Genomic DNA, 26,460 nt, shown 5'->3' on the forward strand with positions numbered 1-26,460 from the left:
AAAGAACTGAAGGCAGAGAAGCCAAATATGGAGCACAAGGAAGACAGTCAAGGTCTAAACAATGCAATGCTCTTTGAAGAGAAAGACGTGGGGCTGAAGCGCTTACACAAGTAGATTGTTTTACGGCAGTTGGCCCAAGCACCATGCTGCAGTGAGTTCTCAACAGCGGAGGAACTCCCCGTCTGTCCAGTTCAGCCGTCTCTCAGGGGTTGGTTTGGTGTCATTTTTGAGAGTAGTGACACGATGAAAGCATGAACTCTGGAGCCTCTTGTCTAGAGTGGAGAAAAACCGCCTCATGTTTGAACGCTCTGTGGGCATTTAGATTCATCTTCCTAAAATTTAGTTATTGTCTCAAACAATGCCATGTACAGGAATCACCCAGGTATCTTCTTAAATGCCAATTCCAGTTTAGTAGGTCTGGATGGGGCCAGAGCGCGTTTACTTCTAAGAAGTTCCCAGGTGGGTGGTGGGGGCCACACTTTAAGTAGCAAAGGTCTGCACTGAACACCAGTAGGTTATTTGAAGAACACGCTTTTCAGGCCACATATTAAGCATGCAAAATAATTCTGTCCACGGAAATCAAAGGCACCTTCTCTGCTATAATATATGATTCAACTGTTCTCCAAAGCACACCACTCTCGATGTTGGTCACTTGGAATTCTGCTCACTCCAAGTGGTAGGTTTTAAAGACAAGTACCTGGATATAGAATGAAAGGAAGAATGGAATAAAGGGGAGAAAAGACAGGCAATGGATATGGTGGGTGAAGTGAACAGAGGCAGTCTAGCTTCATGGTTTGGGGACTCACACTCCCTTCGACTTCAAATCTGGACTCCTTCCCTGATCAGCTGTGTGATCTCATACATATTATTTCACCCTCTGCCATGACTCCTCACCCACAGCTGGGGATAACAATTTCTTAAAGAGTACTTATGGGAGTAAAAGAGACAATGTCAGAAAATAATGTAATGCCACAGTGAGACTATAATAAACACTAAATAATTGTAATGTTTAATTATCAGAGATAAAAAATATATATCAGCTTCAGATTCAAAGGAAGCTCTCCAAACATTACAAAAGTTAAGCAAATAGCCTAGAAATTTATTAATGTTACTAAAGGATAAATGGCTCCTAAAGGAGCTTTAAATATACAATGTTGGTCTATATATATAGGACTTGTATCTTAAATATTTGGGATTCCCTCCGAAGTAATAACATGTATATAACGTGGGACATTATTAGCTGTTTCTTTTTGACTCTAAACTATATATTGTCTTTATTGCTCAAGGCTTGTACTAAATGGTAGATAAGCTTTGTAATATTTAGAAAAGCAATTAGAGAACCAGAGGCTTCATACAGCTTCCAAAGAAGATATGCATTTATATCCACATTGTATTTCAGAATTAAAATATGGTCTTTAAGAGCTTTTTGCTATGACATGGAAATTTATCAGGGAATCACATTTAAAATAAAAGTTCAGTCAAATGTCATATATCTGACGACTAGATACGTTTTTATGTTTTAATTGAGTGATTTGGCACTGTGGAGCCAGAGTCTCAGAGGTGACACGGATTGTACCAATTACTCTTAATTCATTTAGTTGACACTCTCTAGGTCTGCACCTTAATTCGATGTTCTTTGCTTTTTTATTACTCTCAACTGTTACCTTATCCACATGGTTCTTCTTCACACAGCTTTCCTTTCCACTGTGCTTCTGCTCCGCCCCACAGAGATGTAGTAGAAAGAAAAAGGGGTTGTTGGTGACAGAGAGACCTAGAAGCAAATCCAGTCTGGAGTCCACCACTTGGGACCTGCATGGCCTAAATGAGGCTGTTTCTCTGAAAGGTGATTTCCCTACTCAGGTCAATATACACTTTGCTGGATTATTGAGAATTAGAGATAATATGTGTTAAGTGTTTACACAGAGGCTGCTCATAGAAAATAGGCAATGAACATGAGCTTTGCTATTATTTGTTAAGTAAGTATCAACTCATGTGCAAGCTGTTCTAAGTCTTCTCAGAAGCCCTGAAGATGGATGCCATTTTTACCCTCCTTAATATCCACAGGTGCATTTTACTTGCACCTGGTTACTTTTCTATGTGGCATTTTGGTTATTTATGTGTATGAATTATCTCTGCTATAAAATATGAAGTTTATAGAGAAAAGATTCAGGTTTCCAGATTCCTATATGCAACACGCATCTAGCCAGGAGCTTGCAAATAATAAATGTTCAATGAATTCTTCTATTAAAGAAAGAGCAAAAATCATTTTCTGACAGAACTCATACCAAAACTCACATCTATCCGGTATTCCTGATTTCTCCAACTTTTCAATGCCCCACCAAATTGAATTATATCAGACACCAAATGTTTCACAATATTTTCCCTCAAGTATGATTTATTTAACAATCATATGTAATAGGAAATACAGAGAACTACAGTAGAATAAAAACACAAGAATTGTAGCTTGTCAAGTTAAAAATTAAAACAGCTACTGGTTAAATAAAAAGGCGCATGAAATTGTTGAATATATGTTGTGGAGCTGAGGATAAAAATGCAAAGCAGGACATCCAAGATGCAGCGGCCTGACTCATTGACCCTCTCACCCATCCCTGGTGTTTGCAGGGGGATGGGCACTAGTAACCTCCACGCCCACTCCCTCTAGTCAGCACTAGTTAGTAGCCCTCTTGGAAGAAAAGAAAGAACAAGGGAAGCGAACAGGGGAGGGGAAGGAGGGAATGGAGAAAGGAGGGGAGATTAGAAAAAGAAAAAGCGTATCAACAGCGTGACAATTCTTCTGAAGTGGAGCGTGTTTTCTCCACTCCCTCTGGAAATTCAGTCACAGTGCTTTATAAGTTAAATAACCTGGGAAATTAGGTGAAAGCCCATATACAGACACTGATGAATTCATTATATTTCTCAATTTTTGTTTTCGTAACAAAGCCTATAGATCTTAAAGTATCAATAGGAACAAAATAGACAAGTTTCCTATGACAATTGAGAAGCGATGTTTCAATTTACTTCTCCCTGGAGAGGTTCTCTAGCTTTCCCGAAAGACAACTGGCTCAAATAAGAACAAAAGTAATTACACTTCCCAGATAGTCAGATTCTATTTTAAATGCAGAATATTTTCTAGCTGGTAAATAGCTACTTTTAAAAAGACTTTGAAAGCAGTAGTTATAATGTCTTCATAAATAGAAATAAAAAGTCCATTTTTTTAAAAGACAAAAAGTCACCATGATGTACATATCTATAAATTTCCCCCAACATATCATCATAGATCAATTTGTACTGCTTACATTTAAAATATCAATTGCATTATAATGTCTATGATACAATTCAGTTATTTAGCTCAGTTCTACACAAGATTCAGGTGAAACAAAAATTAAGGACCTTATTCACAGAACATTTAAAAGCATTTTATGCACAGTCTATGCATAAATATATCTTAAATTAGAATGATGCATACCTAATATGCATATAGAATATGGCTTACACATTAAAGGAGATCTAAGTTGTGGGTTATAAAATCCCACCACTCAGACTTAAAAGCTTCTGATTCTATCAATTTCTAAAATATTGCTTAGCATCATGGAACCCAGGAAAAAAGCAGGTGCAACAGAAAACTCATTGGATGGATGGACCCTCCTTCACTTTATTCTTTAATTGATGGCTACTCTTGTTTTTTTCCATTCAGTTTCTACCTTTCACAAAGACAGATTCATCGCAGGATCATCGACGTGTTCGCACAGTGAAAAGTTACAACACCTAATTGTGCCTGACTTTTCTTGTCAGCTAATAACAAATAAAAGTAGTTCTTCAGTTTGGAGCAAAGGAAGGGCTCTGCACATGCTCAGGCAAAACATGACAAGGAAGCAGAGTCTCCAAGAATTGCAGTTCGTTTCTGTGTAGGAAAATTATAAAGTCACACCCAATACTATTATCTTATTATCTGTACAGAAAAGTGTGGGCTTCCATCTTCATAGATATTTTTGAGTACAGACACACACACACACACACACACACTTCTTGTCACTTATCCCTTGGCCTGTAATATATTTTGTCGTGTCCTAATGGGATCAACACCCCAGAAGGCAAATTCCAATCTGAGCACTAACATCTGTCTCCAAAAATGGCTGGAGGTTCTTGTTATCCCAGAGCGTAGGTAATGTGTGACTTGCATTGTGATGACGCCCGTGTGGGTGATGTATCAGTGCTCTGAAACCACAGAGATGGAGGCAAGTTGGTCCACTGCTTCCAGGGACAGGTTTCACTGCAGTTTCCCAGCTTGACAGTTACAATGAAGTGGTCATTAGGTCGTGGGACCAGGGTAAAGCTCCAGTGTCATCATGGGACTTCAACCACAGCTTCTGAACAGCTCCACCCCTCATGCTGTTCCCATGTATTTAAAAGAGGGACAATCTAGCCTGTTCTTCAGAGCTACAAAAAAATTTTTGCCCATAATTTTGTTTTGCTTTCCTTTTACTTAAAACCTTGAAATATTTGTAATTACACAACTCTGCATAAAACAATACATGAAAGTTAATTTTAAAAATGCCTCATCTTTTGCACACGTATCACATAGTCACCTATACTATTACCGGTTCAAAGTGATGACAATTTTAAACTATCCAACTTTTGTCTTAAAAATTTCCTTAACTTGATTGAAAAAGCTGGATGAAAACAACCAACACATTTCCTCCAAGACTGTCTTTTGGAGGAAAGACAATGGCAGAAGCACTGACCAAGAAAAATGGCAACTTTGAATGTGTTTGTTTGGCCAGAGTTACTAGCTCAGAATTTATGTTCTTCTTATTAGTTCCTTATATAGGAGTCCATTAAAATGGCCTGATCCACGTGTGTGTTGAAAAGGAGAACATCGCTTTGTGGAAAGTTGAGGATTTAGGATGTTTTTGTCCCGTTCTCATTATCCTGAAATAAAATCTAAATGAAAATGAAGATCATGTTTTAGTCATATACATGCATCAATTACTGTGTGGTAATATCACATTGGGCTTCATATACCTTGTCAGAAATAAAGGATTTATCAGTATATAATAGATATTTGTTTTATACCCATTGGAATTCCTGTTATTTTGTGTGTGTGTGTGTGTGTGTGTGTGTGTGTGTGTATGTGTGTATGTTTTATTTCTTTAATTCCAGCAAAAATTTGGATTCCTTGGGTCGGAAGTCACATACTCAAGTAGCTAAAAACAAGCCTGGAAAGCAGTATAAATGAGGTAAGTGGGCCTGTGTGAATGTGAAACCAGTAGAGTCACAAGGACTGTGGTGAACTAATGAGCGTAAGTCCTGCTTAAAGATATTCAAAAAGATATTTCAAATCAGCGTGGAAGTCAAACAAAGCAAATGCAAAACTAAACCTAGACCACAACGCATTAGGTTTTGACCTCTTCTTGGACAGTACACGCAACATTAAAGAGCAGTTCCCTCTTGGTAGGAAGCAGGAACACTTCCCTCCCAATGAGTACCAAATCTGATATTGGTTTGCTTTTGAAGTGCCAGAAACCTCTGATATATCCTTCAAAGAAGACGATATGATAAATTATATGTCCGCACCTTTTAAAATCTTTTGAAATAATAAAGCAGCAATGCATTGTACATCCAATTCCAATCTCATTCACTTGAATTAACAAAATCATTTTCAAAAAGTAAGCAAAACAAAATAGTTTTGTGGATAGAAATTTCTTAGAAATAGTAGTGAAGTTATACAACAGTGTTACAAGTAGATTTCAAAGGTTGATTTCTTGCTCTAAGTGTAGTGTTGCACATTGATTTATGGGGTTTCATCATGGTGCACGTTGAATTAGACGTGTTTCCTGGGAAAGTATCTCATACTGGGGCCCACACACTGAGAATGCAGCAGGCAATGGCTCTCAGAGATATAGCCAGGCTTCCATAAGATCTAAATTTTCCATGATGGCTGCCAGTGAAAGAGTAGCTATAGGTCACAAAGAAGGTGTGGTTAATATGCAAACTAAGAGCCTGTAGGCAAAATCTGACCTTCACACATATTTATTTTGGTCTACATAGTGTTTCAAAAAGTTTTTGAGTCAACATTAAAAATGGAAAGATTTTTTCCTAATTTGTGCATGGTGAAAATATGTTGGATGCAAAGACTGGCTAGCTGCAGCCTTTAGTCAGGTGTGCTGTGCCCTTTCTAGAAGTTTCCAAGGCTGACCACTGCTCTCACCTTCCAGACAGCGGACCTGAGTCATAGTTACCAGTTGTCACCACTCCTGTTGGTTTTTTACTTCCCTTATATTAGAGACCTGCCTATTTCTTGAAGGCATATAAATTTCACCTATTGAAGGCCATGATTTCTGGAAGATTGTGCTCCAAAGGCAGAGTTTTCTCCAATTCTTCCAAGAGGAAAACTACAGGATTTAGTTAGTGCTGATGGAAAAAAAAAATGTCTAACAGCTTGCCTGAGTTTAAATACCACTGTTTAGTTTGAGTGGGTCTCAAATCTTTCCAGCTTTGGAGCCTTTTTAGTTGAAAAACAAAAAAAGAGGCTTCAGTAACTGCCAGTTGAATCCCATTGAAGTCTTTTACTGATGAGATGCCAGAATTTTATAGATAATTTTTTTTTTTGCCTGAGACATCTTCATAGCTTAAATAGTCAGCTTTACAAATGTACTGGTGACCTGTGTTTCCTACACACAATTTTTGGAAAATGTTCATAAATATTCCAGTTCCATATCATAAATACATAAGAAATGCTGATTTTTAACTTTTTTCTTTTGAAGCTACTTAGTGTGCACTGGTCATAGAGTAGGAATGAAGACTGTTGCTTAATTTTGTTTAACTCAGTTTTCTAATGGAATTTATTTGACAGAAACCTTTTTGTACTTAAAACATTTATAAATACTCCACTGAATTTAGTTTTTCCTAAAACATACTTTGAGGGTATGTTGTGTGTCATCAGAACTTAAGGACTCTTCTGAAACAGCTGTGAGCTCTAAAGTAATAAATTTATAGTTTGGATGGAGGGATGAAAAGAAATTGCTGTAGCTAATATGAGACAATATGTTAAAATTGTTAAATGTAGACATACATCGGTTTTACTTGCTGAACACCCACTTTGTGGGCTTGATATCTACCCAAGCTTCATATGTAAAAGAGGAATCACAACCACCAACTCTGAAATTGTTAAGAGAACTAAGTGAGATACTATATATGTAAGATGTTGATCACAGTGACGGACACTTGATAGTTGGTATTAAGGAAACTGCTATCAAGAAAAGACAGTCTTACAACCAACTCAAGAATACTGAGAGATAAATCATCTTAAAATCTAACCACAGTTTAACTCTTTCATATCTAAAGCAGCATGTGAGGAGCTACTGATAACATGTCAACGACTTGGTATATGGCACTCAGCATTTTCTCTCTTGCGGCCATCACCCCCAAGAACAGGACTCGTTATAGCACGTGGGATTTGTTTCTTACTTTTTAAAGGAAACACTAAGACATCTCCACTATAATTACACAACCTTCCCTTCTAACAGCTTGCACTTCCTCTGTAGGCCCAAGACAATGGTTCTCAACTGTAGTGTACAGAATTACCAACAGACGGGATTATTAAAAATTCAGATTTCCAAGGCATCATTCACAGAGTTATAATTCAATCTATGATTTAGTAGATCAAAATCAGACCCCAGAAGCTGAATTAAAAAAACACTGATGCAAACAAATGTCTATAGATTTTAGGAAATATTGATGTCTGTTTCATAATATGTACTTGCTTTGTTATCACCCAATGTGAACATTCATATTTCCTACGTGAAGTAGGAAGAGAAATCAGGATTAAACCTCTCCACAGCCCCCAGATTATTAATTTAAAGGATTAAAAGGTCTCACTAAGTATAATTTTTATTGATGAACAAATTAAATTCTTTGAAAAAGTAAATATTTAAGATTTTGCTTCAGAAAACAGGAGAGACTTTTTTTTTTAAAGATTCCAGGAGGGCATTGAAATAAGGTAACTTTGCCTCTAATGATATCTACAAGCCATTCATTTCAAAAATTATGTTTCTTGCCTAAAAAATAAAATTACCTTTCATGTTTAACATGACAGAAGCCTTTAAGGTATTTCAAACCTATGAGTGTGTATCAGCATGTTTTTCCTCAGCATTTACTAGGTCTTCTGAGTTCTTATGAAGATCAGGTTCACCTAAAACACAAACAGATGAACGGAAACAAAATAAACCTGTGGAAAAAAACCTCATGAAGTCAGGAATCTGAAGCAAATAGTGACTGTTGAAGACTCCATTTTGCAATGGGTTTTGTGGCACATTTCTCCACGGTTACCAAACACGTTCTTTTCAGACTGTGCATTTAAAGAGCACAGCAGGTCACACTGTGGTAGTTACACAACGTCATGAAGTTGTAGTTTAATCTGGTAATACAGAACTGAAACTCATGAGACATGCTTAAACATCTACTAAGTCAAACATAAAAATTGTGCATGTTTTTTTCTTGATATTTTTAAATCAAAACATGTTGTTTCAAACAACCCTTCTACTGATCAGTGTCCTTTACCATACATGGCTTAGTTGCTATGAATTTGAACACATGACTATTAGAGAATAGTAATTTTTAAGATAAGACATAATCTGCCAAAACAAACTAATGGAATTTACAGTCTCTGAATCACTCACCATTTATATATACCTTGAAGAAAAAAATTAACATGGAATATATGCCAACATTTCTAGAGAGGTTGCCTAGAATCTAATCTATCAAAAATAAAAATATAAAGCAGAAATGTACAGATAAAAGAGTCTTATTATATGGAAAAGAAAGTAAATAAAATAAGCAATTTCAATTTTGAGCCAATTACTCAAAATACCTTAATATTCAGGAAATAGTCATATATGATGGCATGTTCTTTCTATTTGAACTTAGATAAAAAATATACTAACAAGTTAAGCATCACACCAGTTATCTTTGAGATAATTCTTTTTATATATACTGTAAGACTGTGTCATCTCAGTTGCAACAGATTTTTTTTTGAGGTTATAAAATTAATGAACATATAAGACTTATGGGGTGTTTTCATGAAGCAAAATTATTTTGTCTCCTGCTTTCTTTTTAAAACACTCAAAAAGGGAAAGTTATCTTCTGTCCCAGGATGAAATTTTCAGGTAGTGTCATGACTTTTGCAATCATTCTTGCATAATATAAACATTGCCTGATCACGTGAAGTCGCCCAAGTCTTAACCAACATTAGAAAGTCTTGTCACCTATATTGCACATCAATCTTAAAACAAAGATCAAACAAAGATCATAGAAGATCCCTTTCCAACCTTGAGTTTGTGGCACAGTCCAGAAATGGTGTGCGTTTGGGGACACATGGTTGATATTTCTTTCTGGGTCATTCTTCCCCAATTGGCCACCTTAACTCCTGAGCTGGAGCAAGGGAGAGAAAGGGCTGAGAGGAAAAGCCAAGCTCCTACTCGACCAGCACACTGTAGGATGGCTCCGCACTCACTAGACCTGGCAGGTGTTGAAAACTAATTCTTCTATAAGCACATTCATGGGCTCTTCAGGGACTCTTTGCCAGGGACCATGGCTGGAGACATCTCACCACCTTGCAATGGGCACATGAAACTCTGGTTATTTACAATGTTGACAGCCCCCTGGAAATTTATAGTTGCATCTTTAGCTTCCATGTGCTAAGGTCCTTTCATCCTTCCAAATAGGGATGGGCCACATCTGAATCACATGAAACACTCATGAAGCAACTGTTGTCATAAATTACTTGAGGAAAGACTGAAACCTACATAGATTCCCCTCATTTTGCTCATCTGTCACCAGCTAACCCTTTAGATCTCATGTTTAAACGAAACTCCATTCCCAATATCTCCTGAGGGTCCTGGTGCAGCTCTCTTCTCTTGATTTGAGGTAGAGGGAAGCATTTCTACATCTCTCCCAATAGCTGATAGCTCGTTAAAGAAATTCTACTCGCAAATCCTTTTTCAACCATTAACAACCTGACCCTTTCATTTGTTTGAGTTGGGTAAGGATTATAAGCATCCTATAATTGGCTTTGAATCTTCTTTGAAATTCCTATCTCACAGGTTTTATTTCTGACATTTTAGACTCATGGCTTAAACTTCTGATTTAGTATTCTGTTACTTAGGACTAAATTAGAACAGAACAGAATGAAAAGAACAGGCTGAATTAAAAGCGGAATATAAGTAATTCTCTGGTTCTCAAAATTTTGAGAAAAACTTTTACAATGGGCAAAAAACACTAAGGAAAAGGAACTTACCAGTAATGAAAGAGTGGATATGGAACAAAATCACCAAATGGTAACAATACAGCAATTACAAGCTAAAATTCTTGTTAAAACCAGTCTATATGTATTCTAACATGAATGTGTTGTTATATTATTTGTTTATTAAATCATATGTGATCTAGGTAACAAAGAATATAAATTAATGAGTAAGAATGACAAATTTTATTATTATTAATAATAATATTAACAGCAGCAGCAAAAAGAGTAGTTAACATTTAGGGAATATTTACTCTGCTAAGCACTATGCTAAATGCTTCATACATTTTATCATTTAATCTCCCCAACAATTTTTATTACCCAAGTTTATATATCAGCTAAGGAGCAGAGCTAGGCATTCAACCCCAGAGTCATGTACTTCACTACTAAACCAAAGGGTTTGGTTGCACAGTGCTAACTCCCAGACCCAAAGGGGCAAATTTCTATTGGATTTGAAAGAGTGAAAGCATTCCTTGTTGCCTAAACAACAATGGCAGAGGTTCAAGTTGAGAGTGTAAACATGCTATTTTTCATCTTCCTGCTCTGACAAGCTATTAGGATTCAAAATTCAGTTCTTCAGAGATGAATAATTTGATAGCAAGAATTGTGAGAAGCATTTTCTAAAGAATAAAACTCTTTTTACTGCCACTCTGTGTAGTAAAACCTACAGAGGAGACAGACTAAGAAGGACTCAGATGCCAAATCCTATATTCAGGGGAATTTCAAAGCAAAGTGCTGCAAGAAAGAATCAAATGTTTTCTTGCTATACCATGGAGGAGAGATAATAGAGATTTGTGACTCCAGGAGCAATGAGAAAGTATTCAATTTAAAATTCAACACAAATATGTGACTGAGGTGCCTATTCTTAAAAAACCAAAAGTTGTAAATTAGTGAAAACCCTATTATAATTTTTGTCTTGATGATTTCTGACTCTCCACCCTGCAACACTATAGTCAACCATCCACTGTAGATGTTAAGGATCTCAAATTGCAATGTTTTCCCTGCATATTCATCCACACCAAGAGCAATGAATTGTTTCTAACCTAAAGACTGCAAACATCACAAGTTTCCTAATTTTTAGTGTTTATGATCCAATTCTTTAGTGAAGAGAAGACTGTTTTTGTATGAGTTTCCATCTAGAGAAGAGTCAGGAAAGCGTATGTCCTTTGACTCTGTTCTTCATTTTTCCCATGGAGACAAAAACCACTTGAATCTGCATCAAGCTGAATACATAATTATCAGCAATTAGATACCTGCTAAGAAAGCATATTCGGCAAATATTGGTGGTATGCATATTCCAAAATTCTAGGAGTCTTTAGATGTCCCTGATAATAGACTATAAACATTATTTGACAAATTTGTAGACTGGTTGAATTGGGGATACCAAAACCCCAAACAAGTAATTTTTTCCTCCATCTTATTTAGCTTTAAGTCATAAGTCTTAGAGGGCTTAGTTGGTAGCTTTCTTGATTAAGGTTCAAAAATCAGCCAAAATAGAAATCAGTCTCACATCATATCTAGCTATCCTTTAACCTGGGATGAAAAAGGTTAGTGTTCTTTAAAAATGCCTTCCATGCTACTTTCTTTCCTCTCCTATGTACATGCTCCTATCTAACTTAGGCTGGCTATGATGAGAGGCTATTTGAAAGGATGTGTGAAGAGTGTCTCATCTACTTGTAGTTTTTTTTTTCTTTAAGTAGTAGTGAAATAAATTGCTTCTCTTGGTCATAATGCAAATTGCTCCTATTAAAGTACGCTTATAAATTGTAAATACATGCTTTAAAATAAAAGCACTTTAAGCAATTAGTCACACAGCACTTTATTGATCCACAACATTTAGCTAGAATTGTGGGAAATAGTACAATCTCTAATCTATAAAGACTCATATAACAGGATTAGCCTCTTGATGGAGGTGAATTTATTTAAAATAAATCATAGGTGCTTTATCATTTCTACATTACTAATGCCAAAACTATTATCTTATTCTTGTTGAATTCCTTTGATGAGATTTCTATTTCTTACCAATGTCTTTGGGTTTTCTTTAATCAGCAGACTTACTCGGCATATGTTATAGAAGCCTAGCCCAAGATGGAAGGATGGGAACATAGGACTCTTCTGAACGAATCCCACGTCCAGAGTAATGAGTTTATTGTACTGAATTCTTTACTTCCACAAAAATTTCCTGATACAAATAAAAATTAGTCAAAGCTTCCAAGCTCACTCACTACCAATTGTCTTGCTAAAGAATGGGCCTAGGTTGGGTTTTGAAGACGTTATGGAAATGAAGTTTGAACATCAGATTTTTTGTTTTCACCATTTCTTCTTGAAGGCTTATATTTTAAACTTTAACTGAAGAGATCTCTTGGATTATTTTTTATTTTCCTTATTTTTTCATAATTTCTTCATAGGAATTAAATATATGTAAAAAAAGATACAAAATTTCAGCTATAAATCTTTTTTTGCACGATTTCTAGGAAATCCCTAGATTCCTATAGTTAACAAGGGAACATTATATTAGCCAAACCACGAGCAAGAGTCCCAGAAGGAGTAAACTCAGAATTGAAGAATAATTCATCTAAACTCAGGCATACTTTGAGGAGTAAAAATATTAATGTTAATAGATTCTTTTAGGAAAGAAGTGAATTGCTATAAACTAAGTTTGTTGGGTTAGCTAAAATCTTCTTTGTCTTCTTCTTTTTTGGGGCCTTTAGGTCTGCAGGATACTTAAAAAAAATTTTTTTTTTTCTTAAAAGGTTCTATGTCAAGAAAAAATAAAGGCAAGTAACTTAAGTGGCAGAATCCTCAACAGAAAGTATTTAGATAAAGTTTGTTCATGTTCAGCTTTTCAAATTGGGCCACTATACCCACCATTCAGAATAAGCCACTTCATTCCTTCACTCACTCCTGCAAAAAACTGGTTGGATTTGAGACATACTTTGGAGAGATACTCTATAGATAATTTTGATGGATTAATTAATAATGGAAAGGTGAGGGGCATCTGGGTGGCTCAGTCAGTTACATGTCTTTGGTTCAGGTCTTGATCTCATGGTTTGTGAGTTTGAGCCCTGCTTCAAGCTTTGTGCTGACAGCTTGGAGCCTGAAGCCTGCTTCAGATTCTGTGTTTCCCTCTCTCTCTGCCCCTCCCCCACTCATGCTCTGTCTCTCTCTCAAAAATAAATAAACAAAAGTTACAGAGAGGGAAGGAGGCAAACCATAAGAGACTCTTAAATACTGAGAACAAACTGAGGGTTGATGGGGGGGGGCGGGGAAAGTGGGTGATGGGCATTGAGGAGGGCACCTGTTGGAATGAGCACTGGGTGTTGTATGGAAACCAATTAGACAATAAATTTCATATAAAAAAATAAATAAACATTAAAATTAAAAAAAATGGAAAGGTAATAGAAGAGTCAAGATCAATTCACCATACATCAATTCACTTGATATTTTAAAAAAGATTTTACTTTTAAGCAATCTATACACCCAGTGTGGGACTTGAACTCACAACCCTGAGATCAAGAGTTGCATGCTCTACCTACTGAGTCATCCACTTGATTGATGGAATTGATCCACTGCATATTTTCTCATGAGTTAAGCTTTATCTCATATCAAAATTGTTATGATCAAGCAGTGTTTTCCCATAATATACTTCTTTAAGGAAGTCTTCTATAAGATCTCCATGTAGTTTGGAGGCACATATATGAGCCCAGGAGAGTAATAACAATTACTGTAGAAAACACTAAGTTCTAAATACTTTATATGTATAAACTCATCTAACCTTCACAATAGCTCTTGAGATAGACATAAGTTTTCTGATCCTCACTTTAAAAACTGGCAAATTGAAACAGAGAGATTAAGTAACTTGCTCAAGGTTACATAGCAAGTAAGTGATGGGACCAGAATTGAATAGATAGTCTAGGCCCAGAGTTCTAGATCCTAACTGTACACTATGCAGCTTTCCCGGGTATAGTTTATTTAATAGCTGCTATGTTTTTGTGTTTCCTTAGTATGAGTTTATGCCTTATCTTTGAAATTAAATATCATGGTAAATGATAGCCTTTTTTTCCAAAGGCAGAGACAGAGAATAAGAATAAAAAAATGTCTTCGTGAAAATATGTTCTTCAATATTAGACACAAGGACAGTCTCAGCTAACTAATTAATTGGGGTGTTCCCACTAGTCAACTACAATTAACCATTAGGTCAACTGTTAAGGAGTCACAGTAAAGAAGGTATATAAGAGCAGCTTTAAAAAACAACAGGTGGGGCACCTGGGTGGCGCAGTCGGTTAAGCGTCCGACTTCAGCCAGCTCAAGATCTCGCGGTCCGTGAGTTCGAGCCCCACGTCAGGCTCTGGGCTGATGGCTCAGAGCCTGGAGCCTGTTTCCGATTCTGTGTCTCCCTCTCTCTCTGCCCCTCCCCCGTTCATGCTCTGTCTCTCTCTGTCCCAAAAATAAATAAACGTTGAAAAAAAAACAAACAGGTTTTTCAGGGGGGAAATAACTGGGCTAATCTGACAAATGGAATTATATATTGTACAAGTCATTCTCAAATCCCCCCCCCCCAAAAAAACAGTATATGAAGCCATTTTACTCTTGCTGTTCACACCTACTATAATGCAAACACTTTTCAAGGATATCTGTCCTTAAAATTTTTATCAGTCATGTTTATTTAATGGCAGAGAACTATTAAGACATTTGTTCACAAAAATGGTAGAATTAATTAAAAAACACAATGAGTTTATGGAAGTCACATTACCTTTATATTACCTAAATACTTGATGTTTTAGAAAAGGGACATCAAAGTGAAAATACAAGCTTTATTGCAGATGACACAGTGATTAGATGCTCAAAGAAAATTTATTGACACTCAACATATTATCTCAGTAAGGAGAAATGCTACAAAATGCCATTTAAACCAATATTTGAAAGCATGAAGATGCTGGGGTAGCCATAGCACTTGAACTACGTCAACCAAATAATTTGTAGCTTTTATTTATGTGGTTAGTGACGCCACTTGTGCAATCTGCAAAAAAACAGGTTCTTTTTCTCTCACAGGGCCAGATAAATTTCCAGCAGTGGAATGAAATCTCCAAGTCTTTTGGTCACATTAGAGCTGCCACCATGCATGAGGTATTGTTTAAGGATGTTTACTGATCAGGAAAAGTTAATGCTTTGAATTGGTTTTTGCTTCTGAAAAAAGGATACTCACTTAAAAAACCTTGAGACAATATTATCTAAGAGTTGGAATAATTAAACTGTACCTTAGCATTTATAATTATCCATGTTTGTAGGAAATGTGGAAAGATTAAGAAGATAAATATAATTGATATTTTTTCTTAATTTTCAATATATTTTACTTTTGCTCCTAAAACCTTTTGTGACTTTTGCACTCATCAGTAGTGATACTCAAATGATTCTTTTTTCTTTTACTTTTTTTAGTTTTTTAATTTTTATTTATTATTGAGAGAGAGAGAGAGTCAGAGCATGAGTGCGGGAGGGGCAGAGAGAGAGGGAGACACAGAATCCTGAAACAGGTTCCAGGCTCCGAGCTGTCAGCACAGAGCCCAACATGGGGCTCGAACCCATGAACTGCGAGATCATGACCTGAGTTGAGGTCAGACACTGAACTGACTGAGCCACCCAGCACCCCCCCCTTTTTTTCTATTTCAACTTATTTTTTTTTCACCATTTGATTTATTGCCTAAAAAGCTAGGGTTCCAAGGAGCTCAATTCTAGTTGATTTCAAGTAGAGCAGATACCCCCCGAATCTAATAAGAAGCTATCTTGAAGGATATTAATATTGTCTACTAACAAATAGTATACAAGTATTAGGATATAGGACTATATTATATAAAGAAATAATATGGAATCTGTGACTTATTTTAAAAATAAAAAATATAATTATACTTCCTTTTCTTTTATCTTCTTCCTAGTAATGTATTTTAATAATCCTAACAAAAAATCAAATTCTTTGAAGAAATAGAGTTAGAGGGGCCAATGCCCTTATGTAGGTAATAACTTGACTTTCAGGTACAACTGCACTCTATCAATCCTTAATCTACTGAGAAAGCATTGAGAAAATCATTAAGCTTTTCTTATGTGTGTATCTCATAAGTTATGGTCATGTACAATATAATCCTATTTTTTATAATTTAATATAAATATCATAAGTAATTTCCTTAACTCAGAAACATTTGGTAAGCTCATAAACACTATGACAAAGTATAGGAAGACATTTTTGGCTGAATATGGGTTTCAGAACAATTCTTAACTCATTGGAGGTTAAATTTCTTCCCTTTATTATTTATAAGACTTTATATTGACTATGTCTCTAGGAGAGTTATAGAAATATATATTTTTAAGGAAAAGAATATCGTACACTGAAAACATATACTGAAACATAGATACTGACATAGGACTTACTTATATTTATTCATTTGTATATAAATGCAGCATAAACTCTGTGTATGAACCAATATATGTCCTAAATTCTGAGTGATCCAACTAAAATGACGGTAAAGACAGAATTAGCTGAAATTGTTAAGCATAACAATGAAATAGTGCTCAAGAAAGAAAAACAAATGCTTTGTAATACTCACTAAGGACCATCAGAGTGCCCTTAACAAAACAAAAAGAAAAAGAGGCATGCCTTGGATGGAGAGGATCAGTGGAACCGTCTGGAAATAACTTCTTATATTTCCAACTGACTACATCCAACTATGGATAAAATCTCAAAGTTGTCCCAAGATAAATCGGCTTCATTTCCAAATTAAGTAAAGAGCACATCATACCACTTGTGCTCCCACCAATACAGATCTCACCTCTGCTTGTCCTCATCCCAGTACCCAGGTGAAACCATTTCTTCATCATCCCTGAGCCAGCTCATAATCACTAGAGATGCAAGCCTGCTCCTTCCACCTTCCAACTTCTATTGTCCATGTAAATACAAGCGGAGAGTTCACACACACTTCAACAATATCACTTTAAAGTGCCCCTAAGTTCTGCTGCTGTTATAGTTTCTCTATCAACAACAGGTTGGGCAAGACTTCTGCTCTGGAAGAAAATTTAGAAAATGTAAATAAACCAAACTGTCACAACCAGCTTCTAGAGGATGATCTAGAAACTATCCAGAAGGTTACTGGCTTTGATTTGAGATGAATGAAGCACAAATCCCAGTCTTTTCCAAAACTAAGTGTATGGATTTAGACAATTTAAGTTCTCTGAGCCACAGTTTTATCAGAGTACAACTCCTACCTTGTGAGGTTGCTGTAATAAATGTATAAATGACCCATGGGAAGGTAAATAATGTAAAATTTCACTCCCAAATTCATAATTTTCAACATTTTAAAACAAAAATGTCTATGGGATATAAGTACACATTTGAAAGCTCATGGGATCAGTTGTGTTGAGATAAAAATTATGCTACTCTGGGGTAAGTTTTCACAAAAAGTTGTTACTTCTTTCTGGATTTACTACTGTCATGATACTATTTTCTGTGTATTATATGAAACTGAAAAGGAATGAGGAAGATCCATATGTAATATGTGTACAAACCTGTAATTTGGACAATTTACATGCCCCTCACAGAGCTCAGTTTTCACATTGGTAAAATGGTGACAGTACCTAAATCACAGGGCTGTTTGGGGCGCCTGGGTGGCTCAGTCTGTTAAGCATCTGACTTCAGTTCAGGTCATGACCTCACGGTTTATGGGTTTGAGCCCCACATCAAACTCTATGCTGACAGCTCAGAGCCTGGAGCCTGCTTCAGATTCTGTCTTCCTCTCTCTCTGTCCCTCTCCCACTTGCCTTCTGTCTGTCTCTCTCTCAAAAAAAAAAAATAATATTAAAAAAAATTAAAAAAAAAAAAGAACTCAGTATATTGCCTGGCAAATAAATGTGTACTTAGTAGGAAAGGAATCTGCATTCTATTTAGCATTAATACCAACATGATTACAAAAATCACTTACCATATATACTGTAATATACAATATTGCATTTTAAGATATTTCAAATACAAAGAACAAATATAAAGTTTAATAATGAACCTATCTCAATATATTAAAATGTCATGTTAATCATAATGTAAATTTTATCTTTCAAAAATTTTAATACTTTCCCATTATTTTTAAATATTTCCTTATTTCTGGTGGGAAAATCTTTCAATTTTGTGTTTTAATTTTTCAAGCAATATTACAAGACCTATTTTGGAAAACCTTTTGTTTCCTGTTGAGAAATCTATGAAATTTTCTAGCAAAATTGATTTTAAATGAACCTGTTTGACTAAAATATATTCAATACATTTCAAATAAATTATAAAATGTGCAAAGGTAAGAAAATATTTAACTTATTAGTAACTCATATGAAGGCATAGATACAGTGATTACGTTTTTAAAAAATGTCCTGATGCTAATAGGAAATAAAGCTTTTTATAGGAATGCTAATGAAGTTGAAGCCTCTAACTGAACCATGGTCATCCAAGACATGCCTAGGCATGTGTGAAGAACTATAGATATCATTTTAGACCGATAGTCAGGCTTTTTTTTGTTGAATGGGTTCCTTTGAGGCCAGAACTAAACTGTTCTGTGCAACTGAGGGGGTTTTAGTGGCAGAGAGGGGAAAGAGAGGAGCTGAGGTCGTGAATCAAGAGCAATATAAGACTAAAGGTTTTGGAGACAGAACAGAGGTGAGTGGTGACAGAGAGATTTATCTTTTGCTCAGAGGTATAATGTTAAGACAACAAAGCTTTCAATGTGCTTGGAATTTGGAATTATTGGGAGAATATGACAAAGTCTATATTGCACAAAGTAAAATTAGAGCAAGTGAATAGTTTTTGGCTGTCTGAAAACGTCGCAAGTATAGACATTGTGCAGTGGACTTTTGGGGAATACCCCCACATTTAGTTTCCCTTTTTCCATTTGTCAGTTGTTTTTTTCTCTTTCGAGACCTTTTAGCTAACAAAAAATATATGGTACAACATAGTGGGTAATGTCATTTCAGTTATAGGGACTCACCACTAAAATCAGAGTTTTATGAAATGGAGTCAATTCTCCTCTACCCAACAGTGACCAAGTTTTTACCTGGCCTTGAGCAGGAACTAGAGATCTGAAGCTGAATATCCCATGAATTCTGTTCTCCAAAAAAACTACCAGCTTTTGTTTGGCACATAGTAGGCCTAGGTAAATATTTTTGTAGTGACTTCATTAGTAGTTCTCAACTTCCTGTCAGGTTCCATTAAAGCAACTTCTTGCTTTAATATGTGTGACACATTCTAATCACAATATCTTATAATATGCAGTGGTTCTCATGTGGAGAGATGGTGCACACCCCCAAAGGGGAATCTTGGAATCTCCTTGAGGCATGTACAGTTGGAAACACATCCTGAAGCTCCTCTTATTCCCCCTCTTACTCCCAACACTGATTTTGGGGGGTCCCTTTGGAATGCATTTTTCTCTTCACATTTAGAGAATGCAAGTCTGCATATGATAAATATCCCAACTGGAGTATAAATAACACAGCTATGCTTACATAACTAAGTAACAGGCTTCTTGGAGAAGGTGATTTAATGGAGTTTTGGAAGATAGGTAGGATTTTTTTAATGTTTTATTTATTTATTTTTGAAAGAGAAAAAGAGCATGAACAGGAGAGGGGCAGAGAGAGAGGGAGAGAGAATCCCAAGTGGGCTCCACACTGTCAGTGCAGAGCCTGTCACGGGGCTAGAACTCACGAACTGAGAGATCATGACTTGAGCTGAGATCAAGAGTTAGACACTTAACCAACTGAGTCACCCAGGTGCCCCAAGATAGGTAGGATTTTAATGAGCAAAGTGGAAGAGGGGACCAAAGGAGTACATTCCATGAGGAAGAAAGAACAAGGGTTAAAGTAGAAAGAAAGTCCACTGATTTTCCCAGTAGTAGAAGGCAAATGTTCCAGAGGAGATGTGTGACCCAAGACACAGATATTTTAAGGGATATCATTATCAAGGTACACACTGCTGTTTCCTGTGTACAGCCTGCCAGGGTGAAGCTGGCTCAGATTCTAATCTGTACTTGGCTTGTCTTGATCATGAAGTGATTAAGTTTCCTGCTCTCCCCCTCCATGTCCTCTGCATTCATTTCAATGCACAAAAGTGTTCTGTTTTGACCTACCTCTGTAAACTGGAGATAAGCCATATTGAACTTTAAATTTTTTTTTTTTTTTTTTAGAGAGAGCAAGAGGGAGTGAAAGAGAGCACAAGCAGGGGGAATGGGGCAGAGGGAGAGAAGGAATATTAATCTTAAGCCCAATGCAGGGCTCGATCCCACGACCCTGGGATCATGACCTGAACCAAAATGAATAGTTGGATAATCAACCAACTGAGCCACCTAGGGACCCCACATATCAGACTTTTAAAAAATAAAATAGCCCAGAAGATGCTAATGTGCTGCCAGGGTTGAAGACTATTGAGTTCTGCCATTACAATAATTGAATGAGTGAATGAATAAGCACATACTCACTGTTCAAATTGTTACTTAAGCTCTTCTAGGCTTAAGTAACTTTGGTGAGTACCACCTCTTCAAACTCATAATTCTGAACTTCCAAATGTTCCATTCTAGCAAATGCAAACTCCTGCTCTATTGTACTGATAATATAATATAGAATGTCAGCTAAAGAGATTAAGTTGAAAATAGGAATAAAATAAATGTATAATACAGAACTTAATTTACTAATAATTTTAAATATACAATTTAAAAATTACTGGTAGGATCTCATTTAAACTGCTGTTAATTGCATTTTTAAACCATGATTAGAAAAAAAAAATGAGAGCGAGCTCTAGTTTTTATTTGAAAGGTTTTGCTTCCCTCTGTTTGATTAATTGTCCCTTCTGAGCTCTAAACAATATGCATGTATTTTCTCAAAAAGATGCTTGGGTTTAGTCCTGGGAGTTTGAAAGTTGTAATTTCGTTTACATGATGAGTTTTGATTGATTAAAAGGATAATGGGAAGGAATAACTAAAACATTTTAAGAACAAATATTTAGAAACATAAACCTTTAAAGTAACTCAATACAAAATAATATAAACATGTTTTTGTTGTTTAAAAACAATCTATTTTTATTTTCTCTAAGCAGCAGATGCAGAAGAGTTAGGAACACTGTTAAGTACTGATAGAGATTGCTGGCAAATAAGAAAAAAAAAGGGGGGGGGCAGAACTTTAGTAGAGATCTATGGGACAAAGTGCCGCGAAATATCACAGAGTGATATAGACATCTGGGAGGGAAAGTGCCACTATGTGGCTGGTTTGGGTGTGATGCTTAACAATCAGGTCTCAGAAGCATTAGGAGAAAAGGAGGAGAGATCAAGCAAAAGGGGGATGGCAAAGCTTTGGTGGCCTACAGTGGCCAAACCCGGGGTCACGTGTCAGAGGTAGAAGATGGAAGGAGCAGGAAGTAGACAGGAGGGGGTATGTCTAGAGAGATGAAAAAGAAGAAGTTAAGCAAGGTGGCCATCCCATGGTCACATTAGGAACTTTGATGCCACCTAAGAAGAAAAAGGAAATCAAGAACCCTCAATTGAATAGGCTTACTCTAATTCAACTAAAACATTTGAATGACAAGCTTATGTTTTCTTTAAACATGTAGCATGGAGATTTCAGCTAGAAACAAGCTTATGTTTTCTTTAAACATGTAGCATGGGGATTTCAGCTAGAAACTGTATTTGGTCACAGAAAAGTAAAAGAAGTTACATTATTTGTGAACCTGATATGGACTAAGAAATTGATATGTACTATAAATATATTACTTAAAAGACTTAACTACTTAATATTTAAAAAAATCTGCATAGTATTTAGATACATTTTTTTCTGCCTCATGTTTCTATCAAGATCCCCAAATTCCCTGGTGAGACAGATAACAGCTATTTACCTCATCATGGATAAAGCTCAAAAAATATGGCATTGGGTAGAAAGATATTCATTAAAGAATGTGTACCACGTGATTTCATTTACACCAAGTTTTAAAACATGAAAAACTAAATTATGTATTGTTTAAGGTTACAGAAGGAGGAATAACAGCTAAAAAACTAAAAAAAAAAACTAAAACAAACAAAAAAAAAGAAATAATTATCATGAAATTCATAGTATTGATTAGATCATGGTAGGGAAAGAGGGAAAACATGATTAAAAAAGGACTTGGAACTTCTAGGGATGGTAATAGATTTCTTGGCCTAGATGGTAGGTTTTCTCCCTCTGTCCCTTCTTTTCTCTTTCTCCTTCCTCTCTTCATTGCCATTTTCTCTCTCTCCTTCCCTCTCTCTCTCCCTCTCTCCCCATGTCTATTTCTCTCCTCCTTTCTTTCAATGCTTAATTGTTTGAGGTCCTACTTTGTGATAGTCACTGTGCTAAGAGCTTAAGAAACATCAGTGATCGACATAAACATCTTCATTCTCATGAACCTTATTCTGAGTGGAGGAAGACAGACAACAAAAATTAAGCATAGTAAGTCAATTATTTATAGGTTAGACAGTGATCTGTGACGTGTCATGGGAAAGTAGCTGAGAGGGGATCAGAGGTCAAGGGAGGAACCTGGGGGGAATTTGAAATGTTTGCCAGAGGAGGCCTTACTGACAAGTGACAACTGGAGCTAGATTGGAAAGTAGAGAGGAGGCAGTCACGTGGTGTTTGGAGGAAGCGTGTTTCTAACAAAGACATGCTGGTACAAAGCACTTAAAGCAGGAACGTATCTGATGCGTTGAAAGAAAGAAGACAAAAGGACAGTGTAGTTGCACTGGAGCTAGTGAGAGAGAGAAAGAGAAATGGGAATTGAATCAGCAAGATAAAGGAGGTAGGGCAGAAGTGGATCATATAAAGCCTTATGGGCAGCAAAATGCTACTCCAACCTGTACAGGCTCCTATGACCTGATTGTTGCATTTTAGGAACTTTGTAAGTTGGTTGTTAAACCTAGTCATTCTTAAAAATAAAATTATAAAGGGGCGCCTGGGTGGCGCAGTCGGTTAAGCGTCCGACTTCAGCCAGGTCACGATCTCGCGGTCCGTGAGTTCGAGCCCCGCGTCAGGCTCTGGGCTGATGGCTCAGAGCCTGGAGCCTGTTTCCGATTCTGTGTCTCCCTCTCTCTCTGCCCCTCCCCCCGTTCATGCTTTGTCTCTCTCTGTCCCAAAAATAAATAAACGTTGAAAAAAAAATTTAAAAAAAAATTATAGGGACTTACAATTAAATAAATTGTATTAAAAGTAAAGGTGATAAGTGTTTAAAAATCATTTCCTAATTATTTTGACCCATTTTTTCATTATCTATGTCTTCAGGTTAATTATAGCTACCAAATCTGTATGATGCAAACATTTCATGTGCACCTCTTTTCCCAATTCCCATGTTCAGAGACTTTATACTGACAGCTTGAAACTGGCCATGGTAGGAATATTTACACCATGGATGTCATCAAACTTTATGAATCAGGGCTTGATTTATTGTTTCATTGTTGTCTAAAGTGCTGGAGATAAAAAAATAGAGATTAAGTTTAAAAGTGTGTCATGTCTAAAACTGTTACATTATAAATAGCACAGAAATTTGAGGAAATTTTTTCCAGTATTCAAAAATCATTACCCACTCAAGTGACCAAGAAGTCATTTGTATTTTCGATGAACAAGTGAAGTTGACATATGCCTTCTATGTTTTTTAAGTTTTGACATATGTTTTTTATATTTTGATCTTACTCCTTGATATAAATGAAAATATCAGTGTTCTTATCTGAACAACTTATGTTTGTCAGTTGCAACCATAAGTTGACCATAGACACAGAGTTTGGTAAAAATCAACTAAGGCATTCTGTGAAAACCAATCACCTATATAGAGTTTACAACAAAGGCTACTGCATATTTTATTACTACTCTTAAACATGTGTTACACTTCCTTTATGTGTAAAATATATGAGAAACCACATGTGTATGTGTGTGTGTATACTTTTTTGAGCCAGTTGTTAAACTTGCCAGCATACTATTACCTGTAGGCCACTGTAAGGATTGCCCATACTGTATTATTGACTTATAAATAGTACATACATGTTTTTATATATTTTTGTGGTATATTTCACAATATTTTTTTAAAAAACTAAACATTAAACAACTTAAATAGTGCTCTATGACTATTAAGAAAATTGAATCAGCAGAAAAAAATTATCCCACAGAGAAAGCAGCAGGCTCACATGGTTTTTAAAAGTAAATTCTGCCGAACATTCAATGCCAATTTAAGGCTCACAAACTCTCAAGAATTTAAAAACTCCAATTTATTTTCTGAGGCTAACCTCAATACCAGAAGTATAAGTATGAGAAAGGAAAATTGCAGGCTCACCTCACTCATATAGATTTTTTAAGTCAGCCAAAGTAACACATAAATTTTAAAAAGTTATTACATTACAATTAAGTTGGGTCTAATCAAGGAATACAAGGTGATTCACCATTAGAAAATCTCTTAATTCATTATATGAACTAATTAAAAAGAAAAATCATATGAGTTATTTAAAAAGCCACAGAAAAGACATTTGGTAAAATTAAATGTCTCATTTAAAATACATTTTCTTAACAAATTATTTATGGAAATGTAATTAACCTCATAAAGAGAAGATCAAAATAAAATTAAGAAATATCACACTTTATTGCTGAAACATTGAATATTTTTCCTTTTGAATTCAGAGACAACCTAAATGCTCTCACCATTTCCATTTCAGATGCTTCTGGATAAACTTGCTAATGCAACTGATTCAAGAAAAACAATCATTAGAGATATACATTTGGGAGAGAAAAAAACTGTCATTTGCAGAAGATCAGTTTTCAAAATAAAATTGTATTTTTATACAGCAGCAAGAAACAGCCACTTGGAACAGCAACAAAAATATAAAATACTGATGGAAAATCCAACAAAATACATTCAAACTTTTGAAATAAATTATTATTAATTATAAATATTGATTACATGATATATAATATACTTAATGTAATGCCGGGCATCTAATAACACTAACAAGTATTTTCCATGACCATTATTATTATTATGAAGGAAACATATACTTTCTGAGAAACATGAAAGAAGATATATAAGATCTATATGAATAGGAAGACTTGATATCAACGATGACAATTCTTTCCAAAATATCAAAGTAATTCTGACCAAAATCCTACTTGTTTTCTTTTTTTTTGGTGGAACTTATGAGCCACTAAAAGCAGCTACAAAAGCAGGTGTGAAAAGTTTAAATGAATAATATCATACCAAACATATTCTATGACCATAGAGCAATTACATAGGAAGTAAGTCCCCAAAAGAAACTAGAAAACACTTGTGTATTTGCAAGTTTTAATACATATTCTAAAATGTCTTATTTGCCTTAAGCTAGCTCTAGGTTTCCTTCTGGTTCTAAATAGCTATTAATCATAGGGCCCCTGGGTGGCTCAGTCGGTTAAGCATCCGACTTCAGCTCAGGTCATGATATCACGGTTCATGAGTTTGAGTCCCATGTCGGGCTCTGTGCTGACAGCTTAGAGCCTGGAGCCTTCTTCAGATTCTGTGTCTCCCTCTCTCTGCTCCTCCCCCATTCACACACACTCTCTTTCAAAAATAAATAAAAGCACTAAAAAAATTAAAAGAAAATAAAATAAATAGCTGTTAATTATGCACAATGCAAATCTCGTGGTGTCTCAGTTACCACATTGCCTCCTTTTCTCACTTGTTAATCGTCTTTAAGCCTAGTGTTTTGGGATTTGAATCTATATCAAATAAATCAGAAAATTACCCAGTACAGTAAGAAACATATTGTATTCCATTCCAGTATGACCCCATTCCCCACCCCACACTCCCAATTCCATTCTGGGATGTAATTTGTTTTTGTCAAATACACATTTTCTTTGAGAAGATCAGAAGCAGATCTGGGATTAGTTTGCAGTTTTTGTTCCAATTAAGGTGGACTTGGTGGATCTGGTTCAGTTTGTAATTTTTTGTTCTAAACACAAACCAAACCATCAAGTGGCTTACCAAAGTAACTCTTTTGCCTTGAAGGAGAACCAAAATTTGTGTTTGCCATTTGGGGGCTACTCTAAAGAGACATGCTTCTTTAACAATTCCAGGCATGAAGCTAAGCCACTCTTCCATTTCAGCTTGTGACACAGGATGGCAGGTCACCAACAAA

At 35.8% G+C, this 26,460-nt stretch overlaps 1 protein-coding gene across 8 annotated transcripts in view; it reads right to left on the reverse strand.

The window, feature by feature from the left end:
- Positions 1-2,367: 2,367 nt before the first annotated feature.
- PDE1A (phosphodiesterase 1A) overlaps positions 2,368-26,460 on the reverse strand; it is a 331,820-nt gene continuing 307,727 nt past the window's right edge. For 7 of the 8 annotated variants that reach the window (XM_045480418.1, XM_045480417.1, XM_045480416.1 and 4 more), the window contains 2 exons: positions 8,075-8,191; positions 2,368-4,941 (listed from right to left, as the gene is read on the reverse strand). In XM_045480418.1, the coding sequence (XP_045336374.1) occupies positions 8,118-8,191 (74 nt within the window). In that variant the 3' untranslated portion in view covers positions 2,368-4,941; positions 8,075-8,117. The remainder of the gene's footprint in view (positions 4,942-8,074; positions 8,192-26,460) is intronic. The other variant, XM_045480419.1, reaches the window with a different exon arrangement.

The sequence above is a fragment of the Leopardus geoffroyi genome, chromosome C1 (assembly GCF_018350155.1).
Source record: "Leopardus geoffroyi isolate Oge1 chromosome C1, O.geoffroyi_Oge1_pat1.0, whole genome shotgun sequence".
Taxonomy (NCBI): Eukaryota; Metazoa; Chordata; class Mammalia; order Carnivora; family Felidae; genus Leopardus; species Leopardus geoffroyi.